The sequence below is a fragment of the Dromiciops gliroides genome, chromosome 1 (genome assembly GCF_019393635.1).
Source record: "Dromiciops gliroides isolate mDroGli1 chromosome 1, mDroGli1.pri, whole genome shotgun sequence".
Lineage (NCBI taxonomy): Eukaryota > Metazoa > Chordata > Mammalia > Microbiotheria > Microbiotheriidae > Dromiciops > Dromiciops gliroides.
Window position 1 is genome coordinate 631796817 of NC_057861.1, and position 25006 is coordinate 631821822.

A 25006-nucleotide genomic window follows, 5' to 3' on the forward strand; every position below is an offset into this window, starting at 1 on the left:
GGCAAATGATGGTGTAAGGGGGAGAGGGGAAGGGCAGGGTTAAGGGAGAAGAAGAATATAGGATGACTGAAGTTAAGATCCTGGATTTCTAGAGAACAGAGGCCTACTCAACAAGGGAGCTGAGAAAAGATACAAGTTGATGAGACTTCATTTTGGGACTGCCTGATGTGAGATGTCAATGGTACAACCAGTTGGAGATGTGAAGAATGCAGTATGAGATAACCAGGGCCAAAGCTCAAAGGCTTAATACATAGATCAACGTCATATGGTAGGGGTTCATTGCAGCCCAAATCTCTAGGTGCTACCGTTTGCCCCTGAGCACTCACCTTCCTAAGGCCAAGACAATCTATTTCTGGATCTACCCCTCAGGACCCTGGGTGCTGGCCACTTCTAGGGGGAGGGGGAGAAGCGCAGTATTCTCCTAAAGTACCCATTCTCCTTCTAAAACAATACATCATGAAGCTGGCCTCCCAATCTCTACCATAAAATAGTGTGTCGGTGGTACCCCTCTGTTTCTCTTTTAGGGAAAAAACCAATCTCCCATTTACCACATCTCATCCCTCTCTCTTCTTCTGCTCTCACCCTCTAGTCTTGTCTTCCCTCTCTGAGTTCAAGGAACCTCCCACTGTGTTACATTCAACATATAAAAATCACTGATGCAAGAAGAATACGGGTTTTAGCTTATGGAATATTAATGTTTCTCTTGCATGGAGTATTTATTTGCAGGCTGAATGCTCTGTTTATGTTTTCTTTTTCAGAAATTATTCAATATTTCTATTTTGTTGAAGAGATTCTTGACTAATGATTAGGCTCAGTTTTGTAGGAGTTGTTTTGGGGTGCATCCCTATCTTTTGTATTATTGAAAAATAATCCTAATTTTACCTAATTTCTTCTAGGTTCAGAATAATTGTGGACTAGTCGAATCAACTTTCCATCATAGCTGAAAGTCTTTCTCTTGGCTTTTTGCAAATTTTAAGTCAATTTTCCTAATGAATATTAATAAAATACTAGCAAAGCAATTACAACTATATATCACAAAGATTTTACATTATGACCAGGTGGGATTTAGACTAGGAATACAGGGCTGGTTCAGTATTATGAAAAACTATGAGCATAGCTGAGCTGATTAATAACAAAAGTCATGATTATATCAATAGATACAGAAAAGGCTTTTGACAAAATACAGCACCCATTCCTATTAAAAACACTAGAAAGCATAAGAATGAATGGAACCCTTCTTAAATGCTAGCTATTACAATAAAAGAAGAAAAAGCAATTGACAGAATAAAAACAGGCAATGAGAAAACAAAACTATCACTCCTTGCAAATGATATGATGGCATAATTAGAGAGCCCCAGAGAATCAAGTAAAAAATTAGTTGAAACAATGAACAACTTTAGCAGAATTACAGAACATAAAACAAACTCACATAAATCATCAGCAGTGCTATATATTACCAACAAAACTTATCAGGAAGAGACAGAGACAGTCCCAATTAAAATAACTGTAGACCTAATACTTGGAGTCTATCTGCCAAGTCAAAACAAGGAACTATATGAACACAATAACAAAAGACTTTTCACACAAATAAAGACAGATTTACATAACTACAGAAATATTAATGCTCATGGATAGGCCCAGCCAATATAATAAAAATAACAATCCCACCTAAAGTAACATATTCAGTGTCATACCAATAAAACTACCAAAAAATTCTTTTATAGAGCTAGGAAAAAAAATTAATCTAGAAGAACAAAAGATCAAGAATATCAATGAATCAATGAAAAATGTGAAGGAAGGTGGCTTAGGAATAACATTTCAAACCACATTATAAAGCAGTAATCATTAAAAAAATCTGGTACTGGCTAAGAAAGAGTGCTAGAGGGGCAGCTAGGTGGCACAGTGGATAGAGCACTGGCCCTGGAGTCAGGAGGAACCTGAGTTCAAATCCAGCCTCAGGCACTTGACACCTACTAGCTGTGTGACCCTGGGCAAGTCACTTAACCCCAATTGCCTCACAAAAAAAAGAAAGAAAATAAAAAAAGAAAGTTCTAATTTCCATTCTAATATCATTTAAAAGTTTGCTTTTTAAAAATCATTCCAAGTTTCTTACTATAGTTCTAGGATTTCTAGGGAACCTGCAGAATTTAATTGTCTTGCTCTTTTTGCTGAGGATTTTGGCTCACACTCCTTCAAAGCAGAAGCTCTTAATCTGGGGCCCATTTGTTTCTTTTGTATTCTGGGCATTTTATTTTATGCATTTAAGAACATTATTCTGAGAAGGGAGCCATAGGCTTCACCAGACTGCTGGAAGGGTTCAAGACATGAAAAAAAAGTCAAGAAGATTAACAAAAACATGATTTCTTTTATGGGGAAATTTTTACTTATTTTTCCTAGCTTGGAAGCTAGGCTAATGACAAGCCTTTTGTTGGCCCTCTTCCCTTTTCTAAATTTTTTTTAAGTGAGGCCAATTGGGGTTAAGTGACTTGCCCAGGGTCACACAGCTAGTAAGTGTCTGAGGCCGGATTTGAACTCAGGTACTCCTGACTCCAGGGCCGGTGCTCTATCCACTGCCGCCACCTGCTGCCCCGTCCCTTCCCTTTTCAATACATTTATTTTCTTCTTAGCTTCCTTGAACTGGGGGACACTGGGGTTCAGCTAGGTTCTTACACCTGCACAAACTCCACTAGGAAGAAAGACTCTTCCCCTTAACCAGTTCTGAATTATGGCATCTCTATTCTCCACTGAAATCAGTATTGCTCACCTCACGTCCATCCTATGGCTGGGCACAGGGTAGAAAGGGGAGGGGTATGATTTTCCACTTCTTTTGGAGCATGGTGGGGGGAGGGAGGAAAGGAGTTGCTGTCGTAAGGGGACAGACTAGAGCTACCAAGCCCATAGCTTAAAACACAAGCTCAGCAGGCCACCTGCTTTGGCAGCACCCAGGCTACAGGGTGAATTTGGGGTGAAAAGGGGCTTTAGAATTTTTGATTCTCTGTTGTCCTTTCAGAGGGTTTTAACTGGAGTGGAGATGCTTCCATTGTCTCCTTGTTGAAACAACTAAGAAACTATTCTTTTGGAGTATTTCTTTTTTTAAGGTTACTGGAGTAAGGAGACTTATGTTGAAAACAACTACTAGAACAGCAATAGTGTAACAGTGATCAACTCTGAAAGACTCTCATCAAGACAGTGAGCCAAGACAATGCCAAAGAACCCAGGATGAAAACTACTATCTACTCCAAAGAGCAGGTTTGAAGCATACTTTCCCCACTTTCCTTATGTTTCTTGTGTTTTTTGTATGTTTTTCTTTTGCAACATGGCTAATATGGATGTTTTGTACAACTTGACACATAACTGATATCCTATTGCCTGTCTTCTCAAAGTGTGGGCAGGAAGAGAGAGAATCTGGAACTCAAAGTTTTAAAAAAGGAATGTTAAATTATTAAAAATGTAAATGGAAAATACTAACAAAATAAATAAAAAAATATATTTAAAAAATACTAGCCCAGGGGCGGCTAGGTGGCGCAGTGGATAGAGCCCTGGAGTCAGGAGTACCTGAGTTCAAATCCAGCCTCAGACACTTGACACTTACTAGCTGTGTGACCCTGGTGCTTAACCCCAGTTGCCTCACTAAAAAAAAAAATACTAGGCCAGGGGTACCTAGGTGGCACAGTGGATAAACCACCAGCCCAGGATTCAGGAGGACCTGAGTTCAAATCTTATCTCAGACACTCAACACTTACTAGCTGTGTGACCCTAGGCAAGTCCCTTTCCCTTATCGAGCCCGGGGCGGGGGAGACAGACACGGATGAGAACAAAACAACAAGTCACTTAATCTCTGTCCGCCTCAGGTCTGTCATTTGTAAAACAGGTATAATAGTAGCACCTACCTTCTGTTATGAAAAATCAAATGAGATCACTGTAAGGCACTGAACACAGAGCCTGGCACATAGTAAGGGCCATATATAAATGCTGGTAGTTATGATAGTGATGGTGGTGACCACTACTGTTAACATTCTTTACCTTCCCTCAACAGGGATCCATTATTCTGGAACAGGAACAGAGAAGGCAGACAATATGGGGAAGGGTTACAAGAGCTGAAGCTGATAATTGGACTTGGGGGTCAGAGTGCTCAAAGTTACTGGATATCGAATCACCAAAGATAAAGGCAAATGTTAGGATGAAGAAGGAATAATGTAAGAGAGGTAGGTGCATAACCCCTCAAGGAAGGAGCGAGAATGCCTCCAAGTTTAGTGGATGACGTAAGTGTCAGTAAGGTTTTGGACAAGGTGACAAAGCTAGATACCTTGCTTTAATTTTTTTGTTTCTAAAAAAATATTAAATCTTTTATTATTCTTTTGTACATAATGATGTTTTTAATGATGATTAAGTTCACACACAAAAATTTAAACCCTTACCCTACACATTTCTCCTTGCTGAAAATCAACGCATCCTTTCAAGTCAAATGTTGTCTCCCTCATGAAGCCTTCCTGAATTCCTACATTTGGAAATGAGTTTCAGAGTACTTCCCATCGTACTATTAGCTCTTCCCCAAGGCACTTAACAATCCACTTTGTATTACAGTTGTATGGGATATCCTACTAGACTATAAACTCAATAACCAATTAATTAAGAACCTACTACATATCAGGAACTGTGCTAAGGGCCAGGGATACAAAAAGGGATTAAAAGAATGCTTATTGGGGCAGCTAGGTGGCACAGTGGATAAAGTGCTGGCCCTGGATTCAGGACAACCTGAGTTCAAATCTGGCCTCAGACACCTGACACTTACTAGCTGTGTGACCCTGGGCAAGTCATTTAACCTTCATTGTCCTGAAAAAAAACAAACAACAAACAAAAAAAGAATGCTTGACCTTCAGGGAGACAAGACATACATATATTAGTATAAGTGTATACAAAATAAATGACAAAGAGCTATTTGGGTGGGGAGGCACCAGCAGCCAGAGTGAAGAGGAAAAGTCTCATAAAGTGCTTGAGCTGAGATTTGAAGAAAAATTATGAAGAAAATTACTGAATTTTAAACCTAATTTTTATGGATAACTCTAGTTTTTAAATAACTTATTTCTGAATATATTTCTTCTTACTCTCATACAGAAAACCAACCCTTGTAACAAACATTTAAAAAGGAAAAAACCCCAGTAAAAGCAATGCATCAACTTACTCCTGTAATAGTTCATACAGCCCCCCACTTCTGCAAAGAAAATAGGGAGATGCACCTTCTCAACTCTTCTCCAAGGCCAAGTTTGGACATTACAGTCACACAGCATTCAATTCCATTCACTACCTGGTCTGAGCTTAGGTAAATCAACTTCCTCTGGCCTTAGCTTCAGCAGCAAAATGATGTCATGGTAGGCACTTTGCTGGAGTCACCTAGGGAAGCTGTTGAGGCTATGTTCAACCATACCACCTTTTTGCAAAAGAAGTGGCTTTCATGGACATTTTCCTCTCTTCTCTCCTGGCCCAGCCTGTATCTTCCCCACTCACCTTTAGTGTTTCACACACAGCTTACAGCAGAAAAGCTCATGCGCTTCCTCATGTGCTGCTCTAAGTCACCAAAGAGGCTGAAAGGTCGCTGTTCTGGACATAGGGGACATTCATGTTGGAGCCAACTTCCTAAAAGGAAACCAGCATCCATGTCACTGTTTTTACTGGTCTTACTGACACTAAATAATAAATGAGGGGGAGGGGAGAAAGGCTAAGAAGAGGAGGGAAGGGAAAGTTGCTTTATACAGGTCATAACAATCTTAGATTGAAGTCAAAGGAATGAGAAGAGATCTTAAAAATCATGTAGTCTAGTCCTATCATTTTAGAAGTGGGGAATCTTAAGATGGTGGACCAATGTCTATCTGCACAGATGAAGTCCTCATTGTGTTCAAGATAAGGGGGCAACCAGAATAGGGCTTGGAAATAGCCTTTAATGAAAGGACATGATCTGTGTCTAATTAAGTGAGGATAAATATTTTTTAAAACCCACATATTGCTTTATTTAGTACAGCTGAGAGAGTTAGGAGTCAGGAGGCCTGGATTCTAGTCCCAACTCTGCCACCATCACTTTGGGAAAGCTGTGTAACCTCTCTGGACCTCAGTTTTCTCATTTGTACAATGTTACACAACAGCTCTTTCTCTCTGGATTACAGGTTAGAGAAAGTGAAAGTGAATATGCATATGATTTGAAAATTACAAAATGTCATAGAACATAAGGGACTTTAGAAATTCTAAATGAGCAAGGAATTTTCATCTCACCTGTATAAAGCATAAACCTTTCCATCAGCAAAATAGATGTCCATATTTTTCTCGTACTGTAACTGGTGAATTGGGATGGTTGCAAATGCTGGAAGCTTTCTTTCCAAAGACCACCTGAAAACCACACAATCGAAATGATTACAAAACAAGCACTTGTATGCTACACACCAATTCTTGTTTTCTGGCCGGAGGGGGTGGGGGGGGGGGGTGGGGAGGCAGGGGCAATGAGGGTTAAGTGACTTGTCCAGGGTCACACAGCTGGTGAGTGTCAAGTGTCTGAGGCTGGATTTGAACTCAGGTCCTCCTGAATCCAGGGCCAGTGCTTTATCCATTGCACCACCTAGCTGTCCACTACACACCAATTCTAAAGCAGACTGCTCTACAAAGTGGGAGTTTTCATTCTGAAACCAAATATAATTCATTCTGAGTCAAAGGGAGTGAGATTTACCCCTAACACAGATACTTCCTTATCTAAAGTGGTTCAGGTAGCACAGTAATCCCCCTTAACAGAGAGGGAGAGGCTTTGGGAACCTTGCCAAAGGAACTTCATCCCTGGGATGAGAGGAATGGCAGAATCCCACTCGAGTTTCCCGCTTTTCCTCCTCCAAGTTCAGCTACTTGCTAATGCCTCAAGCCCTCAGATCAAAGCACTGCCTAGAACCTACTTTACAATTCTATCCCAAAGGAAGAGGTAACTAGAATAGTGACCAATGATAAAGTGCTAGGCTTTGATCTGTTCCGTTTTGTTTCCTGCCACCAGGGTTGAATAAGTGATCCATCCATATATTCTTTCTTGTCCTACTTGTAACTTGCATTAGAGAGAAAGCAGAGGACAGAGCACAAACCATCTAACCCATCTACTTGAAGACTGATCTTTAAGTATGAACTGCAGGGGGCAGCTAGGTGGATAAGCACCGGCCCTGGATTCAGGAGTACCTGAGTTCAAATCCAGCCTCAGACACTTACTAGCTGTGTGACCCTGGGCAAATCACTTAACCCCCATTGCCCCGCCAAAAAAAAACAACAAGTATGAACAGCAGTCATACTGGTTTCATCAGCATCTGACCCACCAACTTGTTATACAGCTATTGAAATAAAGAATTTTTAGAGTGGGAAAAACAGTTCAGTAAAATTAATCAATTCAAAACAACCAAGTATGACAGTATAGAGAATATTGCACATCCACAGCCCCCACCTCTGCAACACTGTTTTCAAAGAATGCTGTTCTCCATGTTTGTCCCTTTTTTCCCATTTATGTTTATTTCTATATCTTAAGAATCTGGTGGGCCAGAACCAGGTCTTTGTTAAGTAACTCATATAGTACCTAGCAATGTGACTGCATCAGTGGAGACTCAATCCAATTTGACAAATATGTATTATTAAGTACTTATTTCATGCAGAGCCCTGTGCTCAGTGCTTGGTACGAAGACAAATAAGGCATAGTCTCATGGAGCTTAAAATTAGTATGGAAGATGTTACAGGGTAAGGACTATTAAAGTTTAACCTGGCCAGCTGACATGGGTCTCTTCTTTGAGACACACCTTGAAGCAAGAGAGATAAGCCCATTAGGGGGTTGCTGCAAGCCATTCCTCCAGACACCACCAGTGGGGGATGGTCCTCCCTCAGGTGATCACCCCCAATAAGGGAACTTTCCACAGTCAGATAATCACCCCATCCAGTTCTTCCACCATTGGGTCCTCTATAAAGGTATCTGCCTTTCTCCTACTCAAGGAGATAGATATCTCAGAGAACCATGCCTCTGTGCCATGCTATCTCCCCATGAGAGAAGTCCTGACTTCTCTCTTGCTTCCTTTCCCTAGCACCTACATAAAATATGATTTTATTCTAATTGGATTTGTGTGCGAGAGGTTATAATTCTTTAAAGAGGAATTCCTAAAAAACACCTACCCCAATACTCCCCCATTTCCCCTATAATATAATTGGCACCAGCGTCTTGGTGGCATGGGAAACACAAAGTAACACAAATAGAACTTGATATGGCTGTGTCCTACAGCATCCATGAAAAAGAACATAAGATCAAGTCTGCCTGAGTGGGAAGTGCTTGGCACTCCCACCTAATCAGTACTCTCCTGCCCCTCTGCATAGAGGATGAACTCTTCCACTTCTTACTTAAGGCTGGGGAGAAGGCCTGACATCCATCTCCTCAGCCAGCTTCTCATTTTGCACTTTCCTGGCTCCTCTACTCTCATTCCCCTTTCCACTTTCTTTTGTGTTCTGTCTTCCCCCATTAGACTGCAAGCTCCATGAGTGCCAGCAGCACTTAGCATCACCGGGCACATAGAGGTGCTTAATAAATGTTTATTAACTACGACTAGGAATCCAACCAAAAGAAATGGGAGGGAAAGGATAAAGGCATTGCAGAATAAATGAGTCATCATACATTCCCCATTTAGTGTCTACCACACATACCAGGCACTGTGCTAAGTGCTTTACTGAAACAGTCTTACCTGATTTCCAACAATCACCCTATAAAATAGGTGTTATTATTATAATCCCAATTTTACAGTTAAGGAGATTGAGATCATCATAGTTACAGCAGAGATGATTTCAACACATAAAACCAAGGAAAGGGGCAGCTAGGTGGTGCAGTGGATAGAGCATCGGCCCTGGAATTCAGGAGTGCCTGAGTTCAAATCCGGTCTCAAACACAACACTTGCTAGCTGTGTGACCCTGGGCAAATCACTTAACCCAACTGCCCCGCAAAAAAAGCAAAAAAAAACCAAAACAAACAAAACAAAAAACCTAGGAAAAATGATATTACTACCACTTTTAGCATGAAAAGTCCACCTCACTAGTCTTTGGAAAAGGGAGAATTTGTTGGTGGCTCAACATGATAAAATGAGAAAGTCAATGATATACTAAATAGCGGCGCTAGGGTCTTCAAGTCACGACCTCTTCAAGTCATTAGTGAATCAACTGACTTGGTCATTCAAGCTTCAAGTATAGCTCACTGTACCATTTCACAACTCTATGAATGCCTTACTTTCTCCAAGCATCTGACATTTCCACTTCCTTAGACAATGACATGCAGGTGCAACTGCTTTCAATATCAGCATATGAGGTTGCCCAACCAGAGCTCTCTGGAGAAAAGTTGGAATCCAGGCACACCCAATAGTCTCAGTTCCCCAAATGTCCACCTCCACTATGGGGGACAGATGTGGGGGAACACCATCGGAAGACGACCAGGCAGGCTACATGTGTGACTGAAAGTACAGTCTTTTTGATGAGAGTTGTTATCTAGTTATATTCATTTTCATTAAATAAATTATTATTAAGACAAAAAAATACACAAATGTAACAAAAAATAGATTTGCAATAAAATACAATCAATAGCTTAGTTCATATCTCCTCCTTATCCCTTTTTACCTTGTACAATCTCTACACACATCAAGTTGATAGTCTTAGTCCTAGCTAACTATAAAAGAAAAACTCAGAGTGGAAAAAAAAAACAATAAAAAAACCCAAACAAAAAAACCCAACTTGTTCCAACAATGACAATGGAATTTCCTTCCTATCAATTCAACAAATTTATTAAAGGACTACTATGTGTAAGTAAGATACTGGGGGAAATACTATGAAAGATAATAGGGGAGGCATTAAGTGAGACTTCTGGCCCTCAAAGAATTTACAATGTAGTAAGGAGATCAGACACATATATAGAAATAGTCACAATAAAGACTGAAATGAAAGTATAAAGGAAAGATTTGAAGGGGCATGAAATATTAAAGAAGGGGAGAGGGTAGTAGGCAGAGAGATTTCCATCCAGGAGATCAAAAAAAGACTAATGAAGAAGACAACTGACTTGGTCCTAACTGACTTAGGAAGGGAGAGGCTAGGAAAAAGTCCATTCCAGAAATCAGGGATAGAATGAGCAAGCACACAAACAAGAGCAAGCAGCAAAGAGAACACATGATCGTGAACAATCCAGTTTGGTAAGAACAAAAGATAGGTAAAGAAGAGCAGAATGAGTAGTATGAGTTAAGACTGGAAAAGTAAGCTGGAGGCAAAACATGGAGGGCCATGCTAGGAAATTCGAACAATTTTCTATGGACTGATATTGAGATAATTGTCCACCTCAGATATTATTAGCTTCACCACCTTGGGCAAGTTTCCTCAATCTGTAATCAGCCAATTAGCATTTATTAAGCACCTCTATGGCAGGCACTGTTAGGCATAGAAGACACAGACAAAAAATGAAGCAATTTCTCTCAGGACATTATCAGGAAGACAATGTCATACATATGTAAATACATATATATTCTGTATATAAAATGTATATGGGGGCAGCTAGGTGGTGCAGCGGATAAAGCACCGGCCCTGGATTCAGGAGTACCTGAGTTCAAATCCAACCTCAGACACTTGACACTTACTAGCTGTGTGACCCTGGGCAAGTCACTTAACCCCCATTCCCCCCCCCCAATGAGGTGGAGGCACTAAAAGCTAGAGGAATCAGGAAAGGGTTTGTTTAGAAAAAGGTGGTCCTGAGGCAGCTAGGTGGTACAGTGGATAGAGCATAGGTCCTGGAGGCAGGAGGACCAGAATTCAAAGCTGTGTGATACTGGACAAGTCACATAATCCTGATTGTCTTTAAAAAAGAACAGAAAGAATGAAAAAGTGTTCATTGACCTGAACTTTGAAAGAAGCTAAGGATTCTAAGAAGAAAAGGTGAAGAATATATTTCAGGGCTGGCGGGGGGGGGGGGGGGGGGAGGAGAAGAACGGGGAACAGGACAGCCTATGCAAAGGTCAAAAAAAGCAGGCAATGGAATGGCCCGTGGCAGGAGTAAGAAATAGGCCAGCCTAAGAAGAGGAATAACACCTAATAAAGCTGGGGCCACGTTTAAAGCTTTGGGGCTTTAAAAATGCCAAGAAGAGAAATTTAGATTTGACCCTAGAGGTGGTAAGAAGTAGACACCAGAGTTTACTGAAGTCGAAGCTATGTAAGTATGGATTAGATAGAGCAGGAAGATACCGGATTTAGGGAGACCAAATGAGAGCCTATTACAATAGTCCAGGCAAAAGGTGGTGAGGACCTGCAGTGGAATAGTGGCCATGTGACTCGAGTGAAGGGAATGGATGTAAGATTTTGTGGAGGTAAAAATCTGTAAGACTTGGAAAATGACTGGCTATGTGGGGTAAAGAAGTGAAGAGACATGGGTGAAACCAGGGATGTGAAACAGAGCAAAGGGAAGAATGAGGGGTTCTCTTCAACAGAAATAAAGAAGTTTAGAAGAGGAGGAGGTTTGAGGAGAAAGAGTAGAAGCTGTTTTGGACATATTGAGTGTAAGATGCTGACAGGACAGCCCATTCAAAACGTTCAGTTGGTGAGGCAGGGACTGGAGCTCAGGAAGAGAAAATGGGGCAGGTCCTGAGGAGAGGAAGGGACAGGAGGGCCCAGGATTGAACCCTGGGTACGTATGCCCAGAGTTACCAAGTAGGAGATGGATGATGAGCCAACAAAGGAGACAAGAGGGAGTAGTCAGAGAAGTAGGAGACCACAGCATCTCTCAAGAGTTGAGAGAAGGTGTTTCTACAATGCTAATGCTGCAGAAAGGTAAGGAGGGATGAGGCCTGGTAGGGGATAATTTTGAATTGAGTGACAAAGTGCTGAGAAGTGAGAGGAAAGGAAATTGTATGCTACTGTTCTAACTATTAATATTTTAATCTATGAAATGGAAATAGCAGTATCTACACCACAAAGGTGTTATGAGGATTAAACAACTACAGATCTTTGCAAAGCTTTAGTACTCTCTAAATCCTAGCTGCTACAGGCAAATGGGAAGAGACTGTGGGGCACAGAATGGTACATTAGCAAGATTAATCTGGCAGCAGTGTAACTGAGGATCCCTGGGTGGGGTGGGGTAGATTTCTTTCTCAGAAACTGAGGGAGCTTTTCTCCTCAATTGATCTCTATACTGCCCTCCAGAGATGTGAATGTTTCATTCACTACACCTCAGGTGATGGCTATACTCATGAATAGCAAAACTTTATTTGCATTTGAAATCTCAATGAAGATAGTGACCCAAATCAGTTCCATTGCTAATCACGCCCCCCCCCCCCCAAGTCGGTGAAAGCTTCCCATTTCTCCCTTCCAGGAATTCCTCCCTCAATTGCTCACCAATCCAAGGGAGGCCCCATGTCTGTCCCCCAAAAAACCATCAGGCAGAAACACACAACACACTTTGAGCCTTTCCTTGAGTGGAACTCAGAACAGACCTTTTATTTTCATGCTCTGGTCGAGTTAAGGAGAGTACCTTGTCTGGACAAACACTAATTCATATGATGTTTCAAATTAACAATGACCAAATTTACCAATTCAAGAAACCGAAAACCAACCACTTTCTAGGAGTTCTCTAATCATTCAAATCCTTTACATTTACACAGGCTCCCTGGGGCCTTCCTTGTCTTCTCTCAAAGCCCAGTCAGAATGCCAAGGAACTAGAGTTCTTACTAATCTTTATTCAAATGCAGGGATTCATACACCCCAGTCCCTGTTATTCTTTGCCCACCACCTTCACCAGCATGAACTGTCAGCTCCTCCTTATTTCTCTTCTTACTCAGGTAAGATACTCCTGAGGCCCTGTTCTTTCTCCTCCTTTACACAGCACAGTAAGGGTAGTTTTCAACATTCATTTTCATAAGATTTAGAGTTCCAAATTTTTCTCCCTCCCTCCTTTTCCTCTCCCCTCCACAAGATTGCAACCAGGTAGGGGCAGCTAGGTGGCACAGTGAATGGAACACCGGTCCTGGATTCAAGTCCGGCCTCAGACATTTAACACGTACTGGCTGTGTGACCCTGGGCAAGTCACCCCAATTGCCTCACCAAAAAAAAAAAAAAAAAAGATTGAAACCACGTTATATATGTACAAGTTCTTTCTATGGGGGTGAATAGTAAGCTTCCTCATTAGTTCCTTGGGATTGTCTTGGATCATTGCACTGCTGAGAGTAGTTAAGTCATTCACAATTGTTCACTGAACAATACTGCTGTCCACTATGCACAATGTCCTCCCAACTCTGCTCACTTCACTATACATCGATGTTCATGAGTCTTTCCAGGTTTTTCTGGGATCATCCTGATTGTCATTCCTATAGCACATGACCATTCCACCACAATCATATAGCACCCGCTTTTTCCATCATTGAAGACATAGCTCTTATTAAAGGGGCCTCTCTACCCAATCAGTGGTGATAACTGTTTTCTGGTCTTCCTCCTAATACCTGGTCCTTGACTCATCGATTTCCTGCACCAGATCCAGAAGGCACCTTTTCCTTGCTTTTCAGAATCATTAGCATTCAATTCAAATGGTATTTCTCTCCCAGAAATGTCTTCAGTATGCTTTAGTCCTAAATAGCTCCTCTCTCTCCCAAGATACCTAGCTTAGGGCTGGGCCATAGTAGACATTCAGGACATATTTGTTGGCTGACTTGAAAACAGTTTAAAAATAGGGCTCTCACTCCATATGCCCCAAAATACGTATTGTGCCACTTTTTGTGGTAGTAAGGAATTGAAAATACAGTAGATGCCTTTTGATTGGGTAGCTGCTAAAGGACGTATGGTACATGTGCTGGAAGAAACAAAAAATAAGACGAATAAAGAAGCACGGAAAACCATACAACTTTCAAATAAAACAGAACTTGAAAAACAATATATGTAACGACTGCAACAATGTAAATGGAAAAAACAAAAATAATAGAAACAAGGCAATGAAATTATAATGAACAAGCTTGGCCGCAAAAGAGGAGATACTGACTTCTTTGCAGAGGTGGAAGGCTGTGGAAGTGGAACACTGCATATAATATCAGACTTTTTCAATGTGTTGGTTTTGCTGAACTTTTGTTCTTTGTTATAAAGAATGGATCTCTGGGAGGGATTAGGGACAGGGCTATAGTGGGAAACGAAAGTGATGTAAATACAAGAACAGAAAAGCCCTCTCAAAATTCTGATTTGGAACTAGAACTTTAAAAAGAAAAATGACTACATCCTCATTGCTAAGAAATATAGTCACTCGGACAACAATATAAATAGCAGATTTGGGTCTTCTCACTTACAAAGTCTGCCTCACAGAGAGCCAAAAGATCCTCACAGTATTAAACTTATATTTGGTGATTATATTATCACCAAAGAGGCATGTAAATAGATTTTACATGGAAAGAATTCTTTCACTGGAAAAGAAATTGACAGCAGCAAACTCTTTTTTTCTTACAACTTTAAATTCCCATCCAAATACATTTAGAGTTTGTAAACAATATTAAGACCACTGGTCTTACATTCAGTTTTTAAGGTAAAAGCCACCAGAGAGCTGAAAGAATGTTCATTCTAATCTTAATTAAGGTGGGAGCAGAGAGGAATAATTTTCTTTCTTTTTTTGGGGGGGTGAGGCAATTGGGGTTAAGTGACTTGCCCAGGGTCACACAGCTAGTAAGTGTTAAGTGTCTGAGGTCAGATTTGAACTCAGGTATCCAGGGCTGGTGCTTTATCCACTGCACCATCCAGCTTCCCCCTGAGGAATCATTTTCAAAGTGATTTTCAGGGCAGGGTAAGAAAAACAAATTCTGGGGGCAACCCAGGTGACCTTGGGCAAGTCACTTAACACTCATTTGCCCCACAAAAAAAAAGAAAAACAAATTCTTAGCTTCCCATCTGTGGTCCTCTTACTTCTAAGATTCTACTTTCCCTTTTTGTTTTCTAATAAGTCCAGCCTGAGAGAGGCTGGTCAGAAACTGATCGCCCAAACTGGCATTTCTAGGCCTCTTTCTCTCCTGTTGTCATCCCAGTAACAGAATTTATTATTATTTTTTTTAAACTTGTGAGGAACTTACCTAAGAAAGATCTGATAGCTGGGGTGGTAGAAATAACTGATAAAAGTTTGGAGATTAGCCCCCTTAACTGTCCTGGTCGTAATGAATAAAGAATCTCCTTTGTATTTGAAACCTCAGAGATGCTGACCAAAAAAAAATATCACCTTAAAACCTGACCACATTTTTTTCAAATACAAAATCAAACAAATGAGTGGTGCCATCAGTATCCTTGCCTACAGACACAGCAATGGCTGGGTTCTGAAGAAGCCCAATGGGATGACATGAACAAAAAACTTAAGTGATGCAGGAGCACTCACATAATACTCAGATATTTATATAGGAAAATGGCTCAGAGAGTGCAAAGCTGCAACTGAGAAAGAAACGAAGCCAACTAAAGAGCACAGAGAACAGAGAACAGAGAGATCAAAACTAGCCAAAATGACAAGCACAAACTGCCAGTGTTTGGGGGGTAGGGGAAGGGAGAGAGCAGAGAGGGATTTTCATTTAAAGCACAAAATATGGGTAGGGTCTGTTGAAAATTGAGGATTAAATTGAAGCTACTTAGTGGTGGCTAAGGATATCTTGAAGCTACACAAATTGGAAGCTCCAGCAAAAATTAGGAAAACTCATGCTAATTACATACTCTGTGTTGCCCCCCCCAACAAACTACATATGCTGACATACAAAGGTTCACACAATACAGTAACAAGCACAGCATGATTAGATATACAGAACAGGAAAATACAAATTTCGTATATCATCATCCCAACAATATGGAAAATCCTGTATTCGAGAATCCTGGCCTGAGACAGTAAAACTGGACTTCTCTTTCACATACTTATCACCCCCTCTTAAATATCCCAGTTCTCATTCCTGCCTCAAACAGACTCCTTCTCCAATATAAGTCCCTTCCTTCCTGTAAGACTCAATTCAGGTCCAATCCCTCCCTCCCTCCCACCTTCCTAAAAGTGAGCTTTCCTTCCTGAAATCTCTCCAAGCATTTTGCCTGTACCTATCCTTTCTTTGCACCTATCACTCTCCCCTGTAGCGTAGTTATTTGGGTCTGTCCTGTAACTCCTATAAGACTGTAACCTTCTTGGGAGCAATGTCTATAGCACAACATATCTCTGTATCACCTGAACCTAACAGAGAACTTTGCACACAAGAACTTATTACGTTATTTTACCAAGAAGAAGAACCAGATTAGAAAAGGTTGAAATGATGATTCCTATCTTAGGATGTATTGTTTGTTGTTGTTTGAGGTGTCGAGTCTCCCCATAGCACGTTACAAAGCACAACTCCTTTACTTAAGGTTCCCATAGTAGGTTCCCAAGGATTCAACTATAATCTTTCCACAGATAATTCCCATATCTACATATCCAAACCTCACCTCTCTCCTAAGGTCCTGTTTCATATTTCCAAATACCTGCTGGACATCTCTACCTAGATATCCCATGGTCATCCTAAATTTAACATGCCCAAAATAGAACTCTTATCTTTCCCCCTAAACCCACCTTCCCTATTTCTGATGAGGGCACCACCATTCTTCTGGTTATCCAATTTCACAGCATCAGAGACGTCTTCAAACCACTCATCCCCGACATCCAGTTGCTAAGTATCATTTGTTCCGCCACCTCAACTTCTCTACAGTTTCTTCCTCTAGTCACATAACTACTCCAAGGCTTTTATCACCTGGCCTGGACTAGGGCAACAGACTCCTAATTGGTTTCCCTGCATCTTCTCTCTTCCCTCTTCAATCCATCCTCATGCAACTGCCAAATTTATATTTCTAAAGTACAGGTGTGACCATATCATTTCTCTCTGTTTAAGAAGCATCAGTGGTTCCTCTCGGCACTTAAGAGTAAAATACAAACTCTTTAGCACTTAGAGCCCTTCTGATTCTGCTCTGGCCCATCTTTCTAGAAAGGTTTATAACACATTACTCTGGTTCATAGACACAAAGTTTCAGCCAAATTAGCCTTCCTGCTATTCACTAGTCAGGACACTATCTTCCTACCTCCACAACTTTGCACAACCTTTTCTCCATGCCTGGAATCTTCTCCCTCCTCACCCATGATTTTTGGAACCCCTGGCTCCCCTTCAAGAGGCCTTTCCAGATTTTCTGAGTTGTTAAATGACACTTCTACTTCAAACACCTTTTCACCTGTTCATTTATTTTAGACATATCCTGTATTTACTTATCTGTGAACATACTGTATCCTAATAATAGAATGTAAGCTCCGAGAGGGCAGAGGATATCTCACTAACATTTCTGTATCCCCCTAGCACAATGTCTGACATGTAGTGGGCATTTAATATATTGGCTGGTTGATTGCTGGGCACAAAAATCAGTGCTCAATAAATCTTAGTGTTATTAATTTACTTACTCACAGATTCTTCTGATTCTCTTTCATACGAGTTCCCACATTAAACAAAACAAAACAATAAAACAAACAAAAAAATCCCACACACATACCCCGTCCCTGATTTGCTTTGTGATGAGAAACCTCAGGCTGACCTGCTAGGACTCACCCAAAACATCCCATTAATAACTGGGAGGGATTTCACAACACTAGAAGTAAAGTATTTTAAAGAACAGTAAATGAGAGATCAAATGAGTTGGTTTTTTTTTTTTTTTTGCTTAGAACCTGCACATCACAAAGTCATGCTATGAAAAAAGTAGATGAGAAACTGGAGATCGTCCACCACCCTCCGCCTCTGTACTGTGCTGTCCCTGCAAGTCCAGACAGAGTAAGAAACGTCTCCACTGAACTCAGAAACCGAGCCCGAGAGCAGAAAATTTATGGAATACTTTGCATTTACGCAGTCCCTTTCATCTCACCCCTCAAAACATTTCCACTCCTCAATTATTCTTTCAACACCTTCGTTGGATAGATAGGTCAGATTAAGACTCACCCCCACCCCCACCCCACCTCACCCTATCGCAGGAAAAAAAAAATCCAGTCTCAGAAAAGTTAAGTTAATTTACCCAAGGTCACACAATGACCTAGAAGTAGGACCAGACTAGAAACTCACAAATTCTAACCCCACCCCAGAGATCAAGATCGCTTGAACTGGGTCCTCCTCCTCTTCTGTCTTTCTCACCGCCACGGTGGAGGAAGCTCTTACTTCGCAGTTGAGTACATTTCTCTTTCTGCATTAAAATTCCCTTCTCCCTTGCCCAACCGGGATGCTACTCCTCCTCCTCCAGGGAGCGAGCGGCGAACTCACTCCTCAGACTCACACCCAGCAAGTCTATTCTTCTTGTCCTCTCCCCAAAGGAGAAAGAAAGACCCCTCGCCGCCTGTTCGCTTCTTACCCATCCGCCTCAACCTTCTCTAACTTTTCCACCATCAGTCTCTTTGCCCTGCCCCGGCCAACCAAACTTGGGACTGCGCCCGGCCCCAAGCCAATGGTCCCGCGGGCCCCGGGCCCCACCCGGCTCTCTCCGTCCGGTCCGGACCAGCCCAGCCAACTCCGGCAGGGGCCGCAGACTTTGCTCGGCCCGCAGCCCCGCTCCCGGCCCCGGAGCACACCCCACCGGGGCGGCCCCAGGCAGGGGAAATGGTGGTGGTGGGGGGAGGTGTCCTCCTGGATCCCGCCACCCCGCAGCGGGCCGGGCCTGGTGGGGACCGGGCCCTGGGCCGGCCAGGCCCCCCGCTCACCTGGCGCAGCTCCTCGCGGCACACGGCGCAGTAGCGCTGCTCGCAGAGGACTCGCATCTTGGTGGAGCAGCGGAAGCACACCGGGTGGGTCGCACTTGCCCAACGCCGTGGCCTCCAGGTCTCCACAGCACAGAACGCAACTCCACCGCCCCGCTCCGGAGGGGCCGCCGCCGCCGCGGCCCGAGGCCTCCCAGGCCTCCCCGGCGCCGCGCTGCCGCCGAGGCCGCCATGGTCCCGGAACGGGCGCGTCGGGCGGCGCCGCGCGGCCTCCGTCCCTGTTCCGTTCTGTCCCGTCCCGTCCCGCCCCGCCCCGCCTGGTCCCGCCTTCTCCGCGTCGACGTCACCGCCCTCCTAGCAACCACACCGCCCGGCGGAACTGTGCACTGCCCCTTCCGGCTGCCAGCGAGGCGCCGACTAGAGCGCCTCCGAAGCCACGAAATGCTCCGGCTCCGTCTCCACCCCTCCCTCGAGCCGTCTGAGGCCCCGCCCCTCGCACGTGTCTCCGCCCCGCCCAGGGGGACTGCGGGGCGGAGTTGCTGCTTGGCGTGACCTCAGCCTCTGTGACCCCAGGCCGCATGACCTCAGGCCCCAGGTCGCCAGAGCCCAAGTCCTCAGTCCCCAACAATCCCGGTCTCCACAGTCCCCAACTCAATATCCTTAGTCCCCCCACTTTCCTAGTCAGTCCCCTAGTCCCTAGTACTCCACAATCCCAATCCCCCTGTCACCAAGCCCCCATTGTCCTAGTCTAAATAGCCCAAACCCAGCGTCCCTATATATAATCCCTACAGTCCTAGTCTCTTTAGCCCACCCCTGTGTCCCCGTACACGAGCCCTTCACGGTCCGATTCCAGTTTCCTTAGCCTTAGTCCTGTCGCAGGCGCAGTTTCCCCTCCACAATCCCAGTCCTCATATCCGGAATCCCCCGTCTCTAGTCTTCCCAATTCTCATATTGAAAGTCTCCCCAAATCCCAGTCCCCATGCTCCAGTCACTGGTACTCCAGGCTTTACAAGTCTAGTTCCATAACCCAAATTCTTAAAAACCAGGTCCTCCCACAGTCCAGGTCCTATGATCCTCATTAAGTCAACATTTATTAAGAGTGTGCCATGTACCAGCACTGTGCAAAGTGATAGGGATACAAATCCAAGCAGAAAAGGATACAAATCCAAGCAAAATCTTCTACCTTAAGAAACTTATATCTAATGGGGGCAGATACATAAAAGGAAGCTAGAAAGGGGTGGGGGAGGGAGAGGGTGAAGCGTACCCTTTGTGGTAACATTGCAGAGAAAGTCAGGGAGAAGAGTCAGAAGTGAAGCCTGGTGAGGAATGAAGATGTGGGGAACCCAGGCATCTTTTTTTTTTTCCGGGGCAGTGGGGATTAAGTGACTTGCCCAGGGTCACACAGCTAGTAAGTGTCAAGTGTCTGAGGCTGGATTTGAACTCAGGTCCTCCTGAAATCCAGGGCCGGTGCTTTATCCACTTTGACACCTAGCTGCCCCCAGGCATCTTTCTTAAAAGAGGTACTGGGGGGAGGGGGCAGGTAGGTGGCACAGTGGATAAAACACCAGCCCTGGATTCAGGAAGACCTGAGTTCAAATGCAATCCCAGACACTTGACACTTACTGGCTGTGTGACCTTGGGCAAATCACTTGACCCTCATTGCCCTGAAAAAAAATAATAAATTAATTAAAACAGAGGTACTGGGAAGAACCAGCCAATCAGAGGGAGAGCCACAAGGCACCTCCAATGTGTCAAGTCTGGAGCTGGGGTGAGTTTTCAAGCTGGAGATGTTTCTGGGGGCATCCTAGGGAGTCAGGGAGAAAAGTCAGGGGTGAAGTCTTAAGAGGAATAAAGACTAGTTTATCAGAGACTGAGTTTACAGTTCCCCACAAACCTCTTTGGTTCCAAATTGACTACTTCTGCTGTTAAGTTTAAAATTGTGGGGGCCAAATTTAATGTAGGTAGAGTTAATTGAGTGGCTCACCATAATATTGGGGTCCTGGGAATAATGAGGGACCTCTAGATCCAAAGCTCCCTCCCCTCCACACTGCCTATGAGTTGTGGAGACTGAATGAGTCTCTCAGGATAGATATAAACTTGGGGGAAATAGTACTGCAGTAGGAATGAGGCCTGAGTTGTAGAACATACGCTCTGAACCCCCTTATTTGACAAATGAGGAAACCAAGTCCCAAAGGGGCTAGAACTTGGCCCAGATAAAATATCGAATTAAGGGCTGAGTTGGAGACTACAATCTAGATTTTCTAAATCCAAGTGCAGCATGCTTAAGTTAGTTGTTTAAGTTGGGACATAATGCTTCCCAATACATTCCAATGAGAATACACAAGGGGAAAGCAAAATATTCAATCATGTTTCACTTTAAAATAGACCGGCTTTTCTCTTGAAGCAAGGCTTTTAGAGGCATTTAAAGTAAGGAAGATGGTTAAATGAGGGAGGCAGTGGGGGAGGGTGTACATATATATTCTCTCCAGGGCCTGCAAATTTAGTAATGTGTCCATGATGACACCTGAAAATGTTATGGAAAGGTTACCACTCTCTCATGGAGAGTGGAGCAAAAATGCAGGCTCCCTGAGATAGATGTAGGCATCTAGGCCTCTTTCTCTCTCTTCACCAAATTCTTATTCTCCTTAATAAATGCTTAAAAGTTTAAGCTCTTGCTAAAGCTTATAATTTATTAGCGACCACTCATTAGATATTTTAGACAGTATAGCTAGAATTTTAGCAACTTTACAAAATCCAAAATTAAAATTCTCAGAGGTCCCAAATTCATTCATTTTAGGCAAATGTTAATGAAGATTTCTGAGGGAATGAAGCAACTGTCCTGAAGACAGAAGTGTAACAGCTGCTGTTGGCTGGTTCCAGAATTCTTAGGGCAGTGACCAGGATGATGCTGGACCATCCTGGGGAACAGTGGAGGGAACAATCTGAGGAAGGAGGAAAGAGGAGAAGAAAGGGAAGGGACCTAGCCTTTGGAAGCCCTTGGGCAGGACCAAGATGACCACCTTTCCTTTCTGCCACTGCCATGACTTCTTGGCTCTGCTGTCACAGCTTCCTCCACCCTCAATAGCTAGCTTTCAAGGTGGAATGACCCAGGTTAGTTCTTTACAATAGGATAGATATGTTGGCCTCCTCCAGAGATTCCATCCTCCACTTCCTGCCTTACAGTTGGTGCTGAGGACCTGTCTAGCTGTGCTTTGGCTTCACAAATTAGCAGGAGGTAAAACTCTGAAGCCAGAGTCTCCTTCCAGGAGCAGGGATAATCTCTGGACTAGTTTCTGCAAGAAAAAAAAAGTACGAATTTCCTTCATGTTGTCTGGAAGCTTCAAGAAGAGTCACTATCTTGGGTCTAAGGCCAGAGTTCCTCATCTGAATCCACATCTCTTTGAATGGGAGCTGAATCAGGTACTCCAGAGACCTCCGATTTGGCAAATTCAAATGACTCTAAGACCTGGAGGAAGGGTTGTAGTTGAGTCTAGGGGAATTAGGATCAAAGCTGGGTTTGGAAGGAGAGACCCTTCTGTGTGCATTAGGGGGAAGGAAGGGAGTCAGGGACAAAGCTTTTTAAAGGGAGATTTTTTTTTTCCATTAGGGAGATTTTCAAAGAGATAAGTCTTATCATCTTCCAATGCTCAGAGTCTGAGACTAGTCCCTGAGGAATTCTCCAAACAGTACCAGAGCAAGACCTGCCAAGAATTGAGAAGTCAGCCTGGTTTATCTTGGATCCCTCAATTTCTCCTTTTCTCATCTTCCTTCCTCATACACACACCTGAGGCACCTGACTGAGCAGTTCACCCTGAGTGTGTATGGTGGGATAGGGATGTGCTTCCTTGTTTCCAAATCTTAAAGGGCTTGAGTGACTTTATTCCTTCTACTAAGGGGTCTCCCTAGGGAATTCAATTGAATTTAACAAAGATTTATTAAGTGCCTACTAGATGCAGGGGGTAGCCAGAGAAGACCTGGAGTCAAGAAGACCTGAGTTTAAATCCAGTCTCAGACGCTTACTATTCGACCCTGGGCAAGTCACTTAACCCTATTTGCCCCAGTTTCCTCATTTTAAAAATGAACTAGAAAAGAAAATGGCAAACTGCTCCAGTATCTTTGCCAAGAAAACCCCAAAGAGGGTCCCAAAGAGTCAGACATGCTTAAAAAATGACTAAACAAACTAAAACAACTAAATGCAGGTCCCCTTATTCGCCTTCCTCCACCTTTCCAGTCTTCTTTTTTTTGTGTGGGGCAATGAGTGACCTGCCCAGGGTCACACAGCTAGTAAGTGTCAAATGTCTGAGGTCGGATTTGAACTCAGGTCCTCCTGAATCCAGGGCCGGTGCTTTATCCACTGCGCCACCTAGCTGCCCCCCAGTCTTCTTACACCTTACACCCCACTCCCACATATACTCTATGACAAATGACACTGGCCTTTTGGTTGTTTCTTTTTTATCATAAAAGTATTTTATTATTTTCTAGTTACATGTAGAGATAGTTTTCAACATTTGCTTTTATAAGATTTCTAGTTTCAAATTTTTCTCCTTCCTCCCTCCCCAAGACTGCAAGCAATCTGATATAGGTTATATATGTACAATCACATTAAACATATTTCTGCATTAGTCATGCTGTGAAAGAAGAATCAGAGCAAAAGAGAAAAACCTCAAAAAACGTAGAAACAGTATGGTTCAATCTACATCTAGATTCCACAGTTCTTTTTTTCTGGATTAGGAAAGCATTGTCCATCATGAGTCCTTTGGAACAATCTTGGACCATTGTATTGCTGAGAAGAATCAAGTCTATCACAGTTGACCAACACATAATGTTGTTGATACTATGTACAATGTTCTTCTGGTTCTGCTTATCTCACTCAGCAGCAGTTCATGTAAGTCCTTCCAGGTTTCTCTGAAATCTGCCTGCTCATCATTTATTTTTTTTCCATATAAATATTTTATTATTTTCCAGTTACATTTAGAGATAATTTTCAACATTTGTTTTTATAAGATTTCTAGTTACAAATTTTTCTCCATCCCTCCCCTCCCACCCTCTTCCCCAAGACAGCAAGTAATCTGATATAGGTTATATATGTACAATCACATTAAACATATATCTGCATTAGTCATGTAGTGAGAGAAGAATCAGCTGCTCATCATTTTTGGGGGGGGGGTGAGGCAATTGGGGTTAAGTGACTTGCCCAGGGTCACACAGCTAGTAAGTGTCAAGTGTCTGAGGCTGGATTTCAACTCAGGTCCTCCTGACTCCAGGGCCAGTGTTCTATCCACTTCGCCACCTAGCTGCCCCTGTTCATCATTTCTTACAGCACAATAGCATTCCATTACATTTATATACCACAACTTGTTCAGCCATTCCCCAATTGATGGGCATCGCCTCAATTTCCAATTTCTTTCCACCACAAAAAGAGCAGCTATAGATATTTTTGTACATGTGGGTCCTTTTCCCTCTTCTATGATCTCTTTGGGGCAAAGACCTAATAGTGGTATTGCTGGGTCAAAGGGTATGCACAGCTTTATAGCTCTTTGGGCATAGTTCCAAATTGCTCTCCAGAATGGTTGGATCAGTTCACAGCTCCACCAACAATGCATTGGTGTTCCAATTTTTCCACTTTTGGTTGTTTCTTGTTCAAGATTCCACCACCCAGGGGCAGCTAGGTGACACAGTGGATAGAGCACCCGCCCTGGATTCAGGAGGACCTGAAAAAAAACAATCCCACCACCCAACATTTACATTGGCTGTTCCCATGCCTTGAATGTTCTCCCTCCTTATTCTGTCTCCAGGCTTCCCTGACTTTCTTCCACTCCTAGCTAAAAATCCCACCTTTTTTTTTTTTAAATAAAGGATTCCTTTTCCTTTCCCCTTTAATTATAGGGCCTTCCTTTTGTTGACCATTTCCCATTTATCCCGTATGTATTTTTAAAAAATAATAAACATTATTATTTAAAGTTTTGAGTTCAAAATTCTATCCCTCCTTTCCCTCTCCCCTCCACCCTTCTTGAAGTGTTAAGCAATCAGATATATGTTATACATGTGCAATTACGTAAAATATTACCATGTTAGTAATGTTGTATAAGAAAACTTGAATAAAAGAAAAAATGAAAGTAAAAAATAGCATACTTCAGTATTTTTTCATATTTCATATTCATATTCAGTATTATTCATATTTCAGTATATTCAGTTCTTTCTTTAGTGGTGGATATCATCATTAGTCCTTTGGGATTTTTTTTTTTAATCATTGCATTGCT

The 25006-nt window shown here is 42.7% G+C and overlaps 2 protein-coding genes across 2 annotated transcripts in view; one reads left to right on the top strand and one right to left on the bottom strand.

The window, feature by feature from the left end:
* ZNF598 (zinc finger protein 598, E3 ubiquitin ligase) overlaps positions 1 to 19326 on the bottom strand; it is a 31464-nt gene extending 12138 nt beyond the window's left edge. Inside the window, 5 exon segments of the mRNA XM_044000133.1 lie at positions 5506 to 5548; positions 5551 to 5634; positions 6265 to 6378; positions 18750 to 19063; positions 19094 to 19326. Of these exon segments, the coding sequence (XP_043856068.1) occupies positions 5506 to 5548; positions 5551 to 5634; positions 6265 to 6378; positions 18750 to 19063; positions 19094 to 19326 (788 nt within the window).
* The window catches only part of NPW (neuropeptide W), a 33251-nt gene continuing 27569 nt past the window's right edge, over positions 19325 to 25006 (top strand). Inside the window, exon 1 of the mRNA XM_044000145.1 lies at positions 19325 to 19379. Coding sequence (XP_043856080.1) covers positions 19325 to 19379 — 55 coding nt within the window. The remainder of the gene's footprint in view (positions 19380 to 25006) is intronic.